The sequence below is a fragment of the Myodes glareolus genome, chromosome 7, assembly GCF_982192425.1.
Source record: "Myodes glareolus chromosome 7, mMyoGla1.1, whole genome shotgun sequence".
Taxonomy (NCBI): Eukaryota; Metazoa; Chordata; class Mammalia; order Rodentia; family Cricetidae; genus Myodes; species Myodes glareolus.
Genome location: NC_142032.1, coordinates 82,177,390 through 82,190,040, shown reverse-complemented (window position 1 = coordinate 82,190,040; position 12,651 = coordinate 82,177,390). Strand labels below are relative to the sequence as shown.

Here is a 12,651-nt window from a genome sequence, read left to right as displayed (position 1 = left end):
TGTTTCCCAAAGTTACATCTCTCTGGTTTTTGACTTAGAGCGGTCATGCTACCTTTTCCCATGACAATTAGAAGCTCAGGGTAGACAGACTCACTCTTTCACCATCATCTGCTCACAGGATTTTAAGAACACCTGGAGGGGGACATCAGCACGGCTCGTGTTATTGGAAATACTGTCACATAAAGTTTAAAGATCTCCCTGAGTCTCCTGGTGGACTCATTGTTGGTACTGTCTGGGGTAGGGGGCAGAGGGGACAGTAGTGGCTGAACTAGAGGTACTGGGAAACAATGGCTAAAGACAGTGCTAGTTCCAGGGTCTTGTGCATTCTGGGCAACTGGGCAAACATCGAGCTTTATTCCCAGCCACAAGGGCTCATGAATCACCCAGGACACAAAAGACAGGAAATGACCCAAACAAAATGAGCAGCAAGCCTCATTATGTAAGGTAGAAGGAAGACCCATATCATCAGCCTTGGTCTTTGCCACAACACATGTGAACATGCATACCAAACTTACAACATCAACTGCATGGCTTCTGTCCTCTGATTTCTATGCAATTTGGAATGCTATGTGTGGTCAGGTTGCTGCCTACCTATCAAAATACAGAATCCTTACTGAAAACATTCTGATGAATTTTTAGAGCGTAAAGGTCCTTGATATTTAAGGACCCTAAATGTGTGACCAGTGGACTTTAGCTAACTCCAGAGTGATGTGACCGGACCAAGTGTGTGGTGAGATGTCAGTGAGATGTTGCCCTGATGGCAATACTGCTAAACTTTGTGATCTTCGGCAAAACAATCCAGATGGAGTGTTTAGTCAGATCTTCAGTTGTCCTAGGATTTAAAGTAGCCAGAACAACTTTGGGGAGTATTACCAAAATATTCTAATTCTGGTCAGAGCAGTCAGTCACTTGTAGCCTGGGTGGTTCACTGTTGATTGTTAGTATTTAACAAGTTTCAAGTTCTTCATGAAATGAAGGCATCTGTAAAAACTAGGCTCCTTAATGCTCCATGATGGCAGTTTTACATGGTATTTTCTTAAATGTTTACCCATTAAGTCTCACCAACAGATTGCCTAAACATGAACTGAATAAAGATGACACATACAATAATTATATATTAGTTATATATATGTAATATATAATAATTTTATATATTATATATATATACACACACACAACAAAGAGACCATGATTTGAAGGAGAGTTATATTTATGAATATGTGCACGTGCATGCACGCGCGAACGTGTGTGTGTGTGTATACACAATAACAGAATTTGATGGCGAGTAAGGGGGCTATATGGTAAAGTTTGAAGAGAGGAAAAAGTAATGCTAAAAAATTAATTTAGAAGGAGGGTAGCTGAGAATGTAGCAGTGTGTTAGAACACTCATCTAACATGTGAACCCCTGAACCTTTCCCTAGCACTACAGGGGATAACAAAAGCACACTAACGACAAATGGTTTCTATTACTAGAAAAAAAGGAGTATGTCTAGAATAACTCTGAGGAGATAAAGAGACTGGGAATCAGAAGTGTGCCTTGAAGGTAGACCCAAATGTAGAGTTGGCTCCTCCCCTTTCACCACCTCATCCCCCAGAAGTATCTGCTGGCTGAGGCTCACCTCAGTTCCTTGCCTTGCTGATAGCACCTTCTATAAGCTCCTGCTTCTGTTCTCTTCTACAAACAATAAACTGCAGTAAAAAAGCAATTATGGCACAACTCTCAAACAGGATGTAAGCTATGTGTACACATTACCTACAGCAACCCCAAGAACCACAGCGCCGAGAATGAAAGGGTAGCTGCTGTGGAGGCATATACATATTGTCCCAGCACTCGGAAGACTGAGCTAGGACTGTCTGAGGCCAGCCTGGGCTCTAGAGAAAACATGTCTCAGAAGGGGTGGGGGCAGAACTGAGAATGGCTACGTGACCAAAGAGCAGTGTTGAAAGCCGAGCTGATCCTCCCCCGAACTTCAATTCTGGTATTTTGGAAAAAGGTTTTTTCGGGAAGAACTAGACCCATATGCTGTCAGCTAGTAATATCTAATTCATCGGCACGGAGGAAAAACAAGTGAAGCGAGTGTTCTTTCACTGTGAGCACACGTACATGTACCGAGGTGGGAAAGGGAAACTTGCTTCAGGTGCATTGCTGGAGCACAGCGTCTTGCTATGTTACCTAGCTGGCTTTACCTCTTACACACTAGGACTATGGGCATATACCACCATGCCTGGATAGGTCATACAGTTTTCATTTTTATTTTTTGGTCTGCATACAAAATAATGGGTTTGTGACATTTTTACAAAACATACACTGCTATTTTTTTATTATTATTCACCCCAGCTGACCAGCACAGTACCCTAGGCTGTATTTTTGATATGCATGGTTATTGATGACAGATCTTTAAAAGCATTAAGCAAAATCAATAACATTAAAAATTAGGTGGAACAGGGTGGTTCAAACCTATAATCTTAGCACTTGGGAGGTTAGCTGTGCTAATGAGTTCAGGCTAGAACAAGATTGTCTCAAAAAAGAAAAAGAAAACTGAAGACAGAGAAAAATGTTAGTTTTATAATAGATTTATTTTTAAAGGGCAAAACACTCAGACAATTTAAATACAAGTCCAACAGAACCGCTGTCAGTCAGCCATGATGCAGTTGGGCGTCCTCGAGTCTCCTGATGAGGAAGAAGGCTCTGGCAATGACAAGATAAGTTGGGTTTCTTTTTAGTGTGTAGTCACTGACTCCAAGTGCCACCTTTAAGGTGCCCAGTGCATTGAAACTAAATATTCTAAGCACAAAACAGTAGAGCTGAAACAATAGCAACTGTTGACTGAGGCATAATAGCAGGCAATGATACCCATCTATGACCCAATTTGACCTTCACAAAGCCCTGATAGGGTCAGTCTTCACTGCCACTTTACATGGGATTAAATTCATAGCTCAGCAACTTGTCCAAGATCACCAGATTCACTGCATAAGGGGTATTACAGCCAATTTGGGTCTCTGTCTCTGAAGCCCACCCTCTTAGTTGGGAGCAACTTGGGCCATCTCTGCTTCTTGGAGCAGGTGAGGCTGTGCTGGGAGGGTAACAGGGATGGAGGTTCATTTCTGGGTTGTGACATGCAGTATTTGTGTAAGACTGCTTTTAAGAAGAAGGTTGCTCCAGGTGGTGGTGGCATACACCTTTAATCCCAGCACTTGGGAGGCAGAGGCAGATGGATCTCTGTGAGTTCGTGGCCAGCCTGGTCTACAAGAGCTAGTTCCAGGACAGACTCCAAAGCTACAGAGAGACCATGTCTCAAAAAACCAAAAGAAGAGGGCTGAATCCTGTCCAGGAATGATGCTCTCAAGCCTCTCTTAAAGATCACAGCAAGGGTTAGGGCCTTGGATGGCAGATAACCATAAACAGTCTGTGTTCTCTAACTAATGACAGTCTCTGTCAAATACTTCCAACTTCTGTTCTATGAGTCTTGTTTAATCCTATGAGAGAATGTGGTTTAATATCAAGTTATTTACCTGAAACTTTATTCATATACATCCTTCTTATCTGCAATGTAGTCTACAATTTCTTGTGGACACATTAACTTCTCTGCATCTATATCAGGAATTTCAAATCCTAAAATGGAAAAAAAATGGTAACAGTGTGAATATGGAAAAAGCGAACCCTTTAGAACTAAAAGCATATGATTCCTCTCCCCCTTTTAATTTTAGGTCAGAGTCTCAGTAACTCAGGGTGACCTTGAAATTTCAAGTAGCTGTGATTACAAGTTTGTGCCACCAGGCTTGGTTTGCCTTTGATCCTTTCTTAATACCTACAGCTGTGTTCAACATCTCCAACAATCTTGAATCCCATTTCGTTTTTGAACTAGGTAAGTTTTAGAAAATAAGTACATCATGTTGGACTTAAGTTTTTTAGAAATAACAGAAAATTTCTTCTTTTAAATATAAAAGTCAGTAGTTCATAGTGTGCTCACAAGATTGTACAACCACTGCTGTTATTTAATTCCCTAAGAATTAATCCATTTAATTAAAGTCCCCTAGAACAGTGGTTTTTAACTTGTGGGTCCCCTTTGGGGTCACAGTCACATATCATATATTTACAGTATGATTTACAACAGTAGCAAAATTACAATTACAAAGTAGCAACAAAATAATTTTATGGTGGTGGTCACCACAACATGAGAAACTGTGTTAAGGCTCACATTAGGAAGGTTGAGAACCACTGCCCTAGAACATTATCACCCCTAAAAAAACCAAACCAAACCAAAAAACCCCAAGTGTCATTAGTAGCCCTCTCCCCATCATCCCAACACTTAGTAGCCTTAAATCTACTCTGTCCTCATCCATCTTCCTCTTGAAACTTCACGCCAGTGAAGCAAGTGAGCAGCATGTGATGAGCTGCTTTGTATTTTGTCCTCCGGGGTCATTCATGCTGCAGCATGTATTTCTTTGTTCCTGTTACACAGTTGGGTTGTGATAATTTCAATAGGGTTTACTTTGGCTCAGATACTGTATTGAGCACGTTATATGTGCTCTCTCAGGAGTCCCCATCTTGAGGCTCCTATTCAGCACACTCACTTCACAGTGTGGTGAAGATTTTGAGAGATGCCGCTGCTTGTCAGGCTCACAGATGTCTGAACTCGGTCCAGCTCTGGTACTTAAAAATCCAAAAGGTTTTTAAGTAGCAACAGCCTAACACTTGCTTATATCATCTATGCGGAGTGTTAAGTACAGCCTACCCTATTGGGTGGCACACATATCCTTTGCTTTCTAATCAGCTACCCAAAAAGGAGCCAAGGGACTTTATAAAGAATTGTTTGCACAACAAACAGATCTTAATAAAAACAACTTGGAGCAGGAGGCCCAGACCTCACCTGTGTGTCCTTAACACAGTTTATTACTGCTGTTTAGCTGATTCATCATAGCTCACGAAGGTCCCACGTTCCCAAGCCCTTTCGGACCAGCCAGCCCTTAATGCTAGTATACATTCTGCCAGGCCTGCACTGTCCCTCATATTACTTCACCTGACATTAAGAAGCCTGGCAAGTATTGCTGTTGTTGTATCTACTAATATCTGAATCTAGTCCAGACTCCAGCATTTTCTTCAGTTTAAACTAAACCACTGAAGAGTCAACTGGGATATAGCCTGGGCTGCAGAGAGAGAGCTCTTTTCTTAAAAACAACAAAATGAGGACTCCTAGCATATAGATCCAAAGCAAATATATGTTACCAAATTCGTCTTCCATGGCCATAATAATCTCCACTTGGTCCAAACTGTCTAAGCCCAGGTCCTTCATAAAATGAGAATTTACTGAGAGCTGCAAGAAAGAAATACCAAACAAAATTGAATCCATGAAAGTGTCTGCTTCCCAAGACAACAGAGTACTACTTTATCATCATATAGAAGATTTGCAAAGAAACACAAAGAAACACAAGCCTTTAAATAACATAGTATATTTAACATATGCTGTCAGGGACATAGTATAGTTTGTTAGCCTGTTCAAATTTATTTTAAGGTGGTTACGTTTAGAAAGAAATTCAAATAAAAGATTTCATGCTATATATTTTATTAGGATCTTTGATCGCTATTCTAAAGGACATCTGAGAGAATTTGTTTTCTTGATATTTTACTAACAAAAAACCTTCTCCTCCAAGTCTAATTGTAGGCTACTATCCTAGCACTCAGGAGGCAGACACTAACTGAACTCTCTGAGTTTGAGGCCAGCCTGGTCTACATAGCAAGTTCCATTACAGTCAGCGCTACACAGTGGAAAAAAAAGAAAACCAAACTATTATAGGGCTGTAGCTCAGTATAGAGCATTTGCCTAGTGTGCATGAGGCCCACAGTTCCATCCCCAGCAACATATATACACTCAACAACTAAAAATCCTAAGATTTATTATAAATTGTAGATATCTGTCAGATGACAGAATACTGTATTCACTTGCTTATAATTTGGCTTCACCAAGAAATATTCTTCAAAATCCATGTTAAGGGCCTAAGATGGTTCAGCAATTAAAAGCATTCCCTATACAATCCTGAGGACCAGAGTTCGGATCCTAGTACCCACGTAACAAGCTGTGTGTCTGGTATATGCCTGTACCCACAGCTCAAGTGGGCAGAGACACTGGACTTGGTGGTTTCCAGCCTAGCTGAGAAAATGGAAACACCAGGTTCAGAGATACCTTGCCTCAAAATAGATGGGAGAACTATGACCTGATGACCTCGTGTCCTCAGTATACACATAGGCAAGTACAAACACACACACACACACACACATTTTTTTAAAAAAATCTTTTTAAAAACTACATTAATCTACACAACAGATTCAATTACTAAAGAAAAAAAAACTGTTTCAAACCACCATAAAAAAAAAATTCTAAGAGTTAAACTAAAAAAGAAAGAAGTAAACCTCTTGCGGTAGTACCTCTATATTCCCAGCATTCAGGAGGAGGAGAATGTGACTTTTGGGCCTGCCTGGGCTACATAGCGAGACCCTGTCTTTTAAAACAAAAAAGCAAATGGCTGCCAGACAGTGGTGGTGCACGCCTTTAATCCCAGCACTCAGAGGCAGAGGGAGGCTAATCTCTGTGAGTGTGAGGCCAGCCTGGTCTACAAAGTGAATTCCAAGACAGCCAGGACTGTTTCACAGAGAAACCCTGTCTCAAGAAAACAAAAAAACTCAAGAGGCAGAAAGAATGCAGTTCTGGTATATGGGCCACCTGTGGTTTTTTGCAGGCTTTCCTTGTGATTAGACCCTATCATGGAGTAATGGAGTAAATATGTTTCTCCCTGAACTACACTCCCAGACTACTTGTGTTTTCAGAAGAGTGGTTTGAATGAGAAATCCCCATAAGTCTTAGGCATGTGAATATTTGGTTCCTAGTTGGTGACTATTTGGGAAGGATTAGGAGGTGTAGCCTTGTTGGAGGAGTTGTGTCCTAGAGGCAGGCTTTAAGGCATTAAAAGCCTCCTCCATCCCAGGTGAATTCTCTGCTTCCTGTTTATGGTTCAAGATGTAAACTCTCAGATACTTCTCCAGTGCCATGCTTACCTGCCATGATGGAGCTATAACCTAAATAAACCCTTCCTTCTGTAAGTTGCCTTGGTCATGTTTTATCACAGCAATAGAAAAGTAACTAAGACAAATATTTATGCTATATAATGTGCCTATACTGCCTGACATAATGATTATTTCTCTCTGGAAAGATATACAAGAAGCTATATCTATACAGGGGCAATGTCAATCTCCTAGTAGTAGAACTGGTTGGCTGGAAGTTGGGAAGAAGTTTTTTATTTTACTATTTATGTGTATTGGTATATCTGCCTGCAAGAATGTCTGTATGAGGGTGTTGGGCACCCTGGAACTGGAGTTTTAAGTTATAAGCAGCCATATGGGTGCTGGGAATTGAGCCCGGGTCCTATGGAAGATCAGCCAGTGCTATTAATCGCTGAGCTATCTCTCCAGCCCTGATGGAAGGACTTTTAGTTGAATGTTTGTTTGGATCCTTTGAATTTTATACTATGTGATTATATTTGCTAAAGGAAAAAAATATGGACTGGCGAGATGGCTTAGCAGGTGAAGATGCTTGCTACTGATCCTAATGACCTCTGAACTCAATCTCTGGTACAGGCATAGTGGAAGGAGAGAACTGCTGCAGATTGTCCTGTGACTTCCTCATGGGGGCCATGGCATGCATATGCAAGATGCATAAGTACATACACAAACACACAAAAACAAAGCAAAAGGGAAATTAGTAAATTTTGAAAGGATAAAAAAAATCTAAACCAGTTACCTTTTCTGGGTCAATCTTGTCATAGAGTTTCAAGACATACAGCACTCGGTCCTTTATTCCCTCTAACGTCAAAGGGGGTGCGTCACTGTACTGGCGGCACAAGTGTGTGACCTTTCCAGGCACCTAGAACAAAGACAGGAAGGAGAGTATCACTCAGTTCCAAGTGTTTTTACGTAGTGCACATGTCTACAGGTATCTTTTTAAAAACTTACACGTAAATTTTTTACTTGGGAGCAGAATGCACACGTGCCATGGCACCTGATTGGAGGTCAGAGAACAAGCTGTGGGGGGTCAATTCTCTTCTTCTACTGGGTCCTAGGGCTTGAGCTGAGGTCACCAAGTTTGGTGGCAGGTGTCTTTACCTGCTGAGCCACCTCAATACGCACGCCAGGCACTTTCACAAAGCTTCTGGGCTCTACAAACCCCTACCATCTCATTCTCCAATGTGGCCATTGCTATATACTGAGGCATAGATCTGGGTCAACTCAGCAGCTCTAGCATCAAAATGGGTGTCACTTGTCCTCAAAATCAGGACTCGTTCTTCTGACTTTGGACACCATCTTGTTCAGTAAGACTGTCACTAACATAAAAGGGCCAGTGCTCCTAACTTTAAAGTTCTTAATTTATTGCTAAGGCTTTTCCACAGAAAATGAGTTTGTAGCTGGGCTTTTAATCCCAGATACTTGGGAAGTGAGGCAGAAGGATCAAGATCAAGGCCAATCTAGGCAATTTAGTGAGAACCTGTTTCAAAATAAAGAGGGGGCAGGAATGTAATATAGCTTAATAGCAGAGCAATTTCCTTAGTGTGTGAAATCCTGGGTTCAATCTTCAATACTGAAGGGGGAGGGAAAAAGATACCAATATGGATCAAAGGCTAAAGGCACTAGCCACCAAGCTTGATAATCCAAGTTCAATCCTTAGAATCTACATTGTGGGAAGAGAAAACGTGGACCCTCAAGTTATCCCCTGACCTTCTCATGCATACTCACATACTAACTAAACAAATATATGAGAGAGAAAGAACTGGGTTTGCTTGCTGGCACTCAGGTCCCTGAGTATGTCTATGAAAAAATACCTATGAAAAATGACCTAAGAGCTGCTGTGGTGTCAAATGTTTGTAACCCTAACATTTCAGAGGTTGAGGTTGATAGCCAGAGTCCAGGCAAGCCTGAACTATAGAGCAAGAACCTACTTCAAAATAAAACTGAGCCAGTATATACTGTTTTATCAAGATAGACTTAATTTGCAGCAAACTAAAAACATTAACTGAAGATATATTCTAGAGGATCTCTGAATACAATACTTTTTTCATGCCTAAATCCATTGCTGCCTTTGTACTGTGTGTCAGAGCTCTTTGATTAGGGACATACCATTAGATCTACTCATCACAATGACTTAAAGAGGTCACAAAATGAAGCAGAAAGTAATAAAAAAAAGGGGGGGAGAATAAATATGATAATAATGAGAATGACAGAGAATGACCGCCTAAGGTAGGAGGACCTATCAAGTCCTGTGTGCATATCAAGAAGGTATAGAAAAGAGATTAGAAACTAGTAAGGGACTGGGGTTGTAGTTCATTGGTTGAGGGCTTGCCTAGTATGAGTCAGGCCTCGTGTTCAGTGTTCAGCCTGGAAGGAAAAAAAAAAACCCGAGCAGATTTTAGAAAGACATGGTAGTTCAGGCTTGCAATCCTCATACTTGGGAGGATGAGCAAGAGTGACACATCCTCACCAACACAGTTCCGAGGCCAGCCTGAAGTCTCAAAGACAAAAAACAAAAAGTATCAAGGACTGGTATGAAGTGGAGATGGAGAACAGTGCCCAGCATGTCACCAGGCCATGGGAAAAGAATGACTGGGAAGAGTCTGCACGTAAGCTCATGTGGTCACTAGGTGTCAGTAGCTCACCAGGCATCACTGGCAAGTTCTTGCAGGGCCAGGTAAGTACCAAGAGACTGAACTAAGAGTTCTCTGTCTTGAGGCTACATGTCAGTCTAAAATAGATGGTTGCAGTGAGCTCAGTACAAGGCAGTAAGATGTAGTGAGCTGAGAGGTGAGCCTCAGAAACCAGATCAGATTAGGAAAGACTGCTGCTGTTAATTAGCTGTTAAGTGCTGCTGTTATGGGCTCTTACTAGCTGTTTGTCCTCATCCAGTTATAAAACCTGTGTATGCCTCTGTTTCTTTAGCTGTTAAATATGGATAAACAGCAGCACCTCATTCATAAGACTGTGGCAAGGTAAGATGATGTGAAAGCACTGGATACTGCTTGGCATATATATAGCAATGCTACAGCAGCCTGGCAGTGTGGCCCTCAGCTGTGGTGTAGCCTAAAATACACATCCCATTTATTCCTTTCCTAGGTAATTTTAAAATTTTGTTATTTACTTATTTTGGTACTGGAATGGGGCCCATTTCATCCATGTCAGGCAGCGGCTCCACCATTATACTGCCAGCCTTGGTTTTGAAATGGGGGCTTAATTAAGTTACTCTGGGTAGCTTTGAACTTACTTTTACCCAGACAGGCCTTAAACATGTTATTTCTATTGCTGCCTACAAAGGAGCTGAGATTACAGGCCAGGATTGATTTGCCTCACTAAATCAGACCATGGTACTACTCTGAGCACTTTACATACCTTTTACAAAGAAACTGAGGCAGGATGGTTAAGTACTCTGCTCCAGAGCCCCCTGCATGATCTCTTGGAGGGTCTAAATTGCTTCCTCCTGCCAGATGTCTACTGTTCGGAAAGCACCTCCCCTGCAGTCTATAGTTGTCTTGGGGGTGTTCTTCCCCCAGACTCAGACATGTGACATAAACGATCTCTAAGCATCAAGGGTGGCTCTATCTGCAGTGACGCTGAGTTAGCCTGATACTGAAGAGTTTCTATTAGAATCCATCTTGTTCCCCTCTGCCCTTCTTTGTTTATGGAAAAAGCTTTAAAGGACATCTGTGTCACTTGCCCAGTTCAAACCTCAGGACTGAGACACCTCAAATGCAGCTGTCTGAAACAAACCCGCACCTCTACAGATCTCTTCCTTATTCTACTCCCTCTCCATCTTCTGTCTAGCCAGAAACTTCCAAGCCAACTTATTTCAGTCACCGAAGCTGGGTGATTCAGTGAAAAGGTTTCTTATTTCTTCAACAAATCTTGCTTACTGTTTGCTTCCTCTGATTTGTGCAGAGAACATGCATATTCCAATAACAAACCTAAAATACCCTGTAAACAACTCTCTCTCTTCATGTATCAGTGAGCTAACTCAAAACCATTCTGTATGCATAAAGCAGTTCCCCTACTGTCAGTGTAAACCCAGCAGAGAGAGCACTGCCTGTTCTAAACATGATCTCAGGACCACATATGCAAAGCCCAGGAAAACAAACACTTTGCAGACCTATCAAATCAGTCTTCCATTGTAACCCCGATGAGCTGTGTGCACACCTATGATTGCGAAGCAATGCTGTAAGAACAGGGAAACTAACTGAAATTAGTCTCTAGACCCAAACACACAGGCAACTTTACTGCCCTTATATGACAAGCTTTTGGTACACTGTCAGCAAATCTCAACACTGGATGTAGATTCTTATTCCTGTAGGATGCAGATGTAACCGAAACCACGACCATAGGAAGCTCATGAGTATGAAAAGGGTTTTCCACCTTGGCCCAGTCTATCCTACAGTAAGCAGTTCCTAATCTGGGATGCACATGGGAAACGTGGAACGCCATGCAAGGGCCTGATCCCATAGGAATAAGTCAGAGGGGGTGCGGGAAGAGGGCTAAAATCTGTTGTTGGGAATCTAGGATTGGAAGTGACGCCCTAGAGTTTCAGCCTCACACTTGTTTCCTATCTCTACTTCCAGAAGGCTCACAAGGTGTCACAAGGGAAAAATTACGACAGAACTCTAGTAAGGCAATACTCTGTACATGCAAGTGGTTTCCTCTTGTGCACGCTGTCTTTAACCTTCCCTAGGAGGTGTCCACAGTATACCATCACCACAACAACGGGGACTGCAGGAGGTGATCTACTCGACCTCTCTCAGCTGTACTTCACTGCCACTCTGCAAGGATGAGAGCTGGAGACCAATTCTGTTCGGTCGAGACTTGGTCAAAGTTCTGTGCTCTAATCACAAGACACTCGGCCTCGCGACAGGGGTCAACCAAAACTCGTCGGGCAGCAGGGCTAGCAGTGTACCCCGAATCATCCCTGCAGCCGCTGTGCAGCCGGCCGGGGCCCCTCCCCCAACCCGGACGGCAAGGGCCCTGACCCCTGAGCAGCACCGGCAAAGTCACCGCGAGTCACCTGCGTGAGGGCCAGGGCAGGCTGCAGAGTCCCGGACTTCCTCCGGGTTCCCTCAGGGCAGACAGTGATGCTGAGCGGCCGGGTCAAGGCCCGTGTGGGAAGCTGGGGCAGCGGCGCGAAGGCCGCGGGCAGGCGGCGGACACAGACGGAAAGGACACGAGCCGCCATGGCTGCGCCAACCCAGAATGCACTGCGCCGCGGTCTCCCGCCCAAGCCGCTGTTAGCTCCGTACGCTGGCGACGCATAGAGCGGCGCTTGAGGGCTCCGCGGGCGTTGGCGACCCCTGGCGGCTCCCGGAGGCGCTGTGCCCACCTCCCCTCCGTTTGAAGGGCGAGAGCTACCTTGGTGCCAACTGCACAAAAGCCATCTGCTCCTAAACAGTTACTGACAAAAAAAGAACTTATTTATTTTCTCAGAGTTCCGAAATATATTTTTTTAAAAAATGTCGGCCGGTGACTCTGGAATAGTGGCAAACGTCTTTAAAGTTAGCACTCTGGAGGCAGGAGGGTCTCTGTGAATTCGAGGTCAGCCTGGTTTACACCGCAAGTTCCAAGCCAGTCAGAGC

At 43.0% G+C, this 12,651-nt stretch overlaps 1 protein-coding gene across 2 annotated transcripts; it reads right to left on the bottom strand.

Moving 5' to 3' along the window:
• Positions 1-2,558: 2,558 nt before the first annotated feature.
• Positions 2,559-12,292, bottom strand: Ndufab1 (NADH:ubiquinone oxidoreductase subunit AB1). 2 transcript variants are annotated; one of them, XM_087908492.1, is made up of 5 exons: positions 12,087-12,292; positions 7,794-7,916; positions 5,228-5,315; positions 3,514-3,613; positions 2,559-2,716 (listed from the first exon to the last, which is right to left on the bottom strand). In XM_087908492.1, the coding sequence occupies exons 1-4, from the start codon at positions 12,252-12,254 to the stop codon at positions 3,522-3,524; spliced, it is 471 nt and encodes a 156-aa protein (XP_087764618.1). In that variant the 5' UTR covers positions 12,255-12,292; the 3' UTR covers positions 2,559-2,716; positions 3,514-3,521. The 2 variants fall into 2 exon arrangements, with proteins under 2 accessions (XP_087764618.1, XP_048316272.3); XM_048460315.3 differs by having other exon boundaries at positions 2,559-2,689.
• Positions 12,293-12,651: the final 359 nt, after the last annotated feature.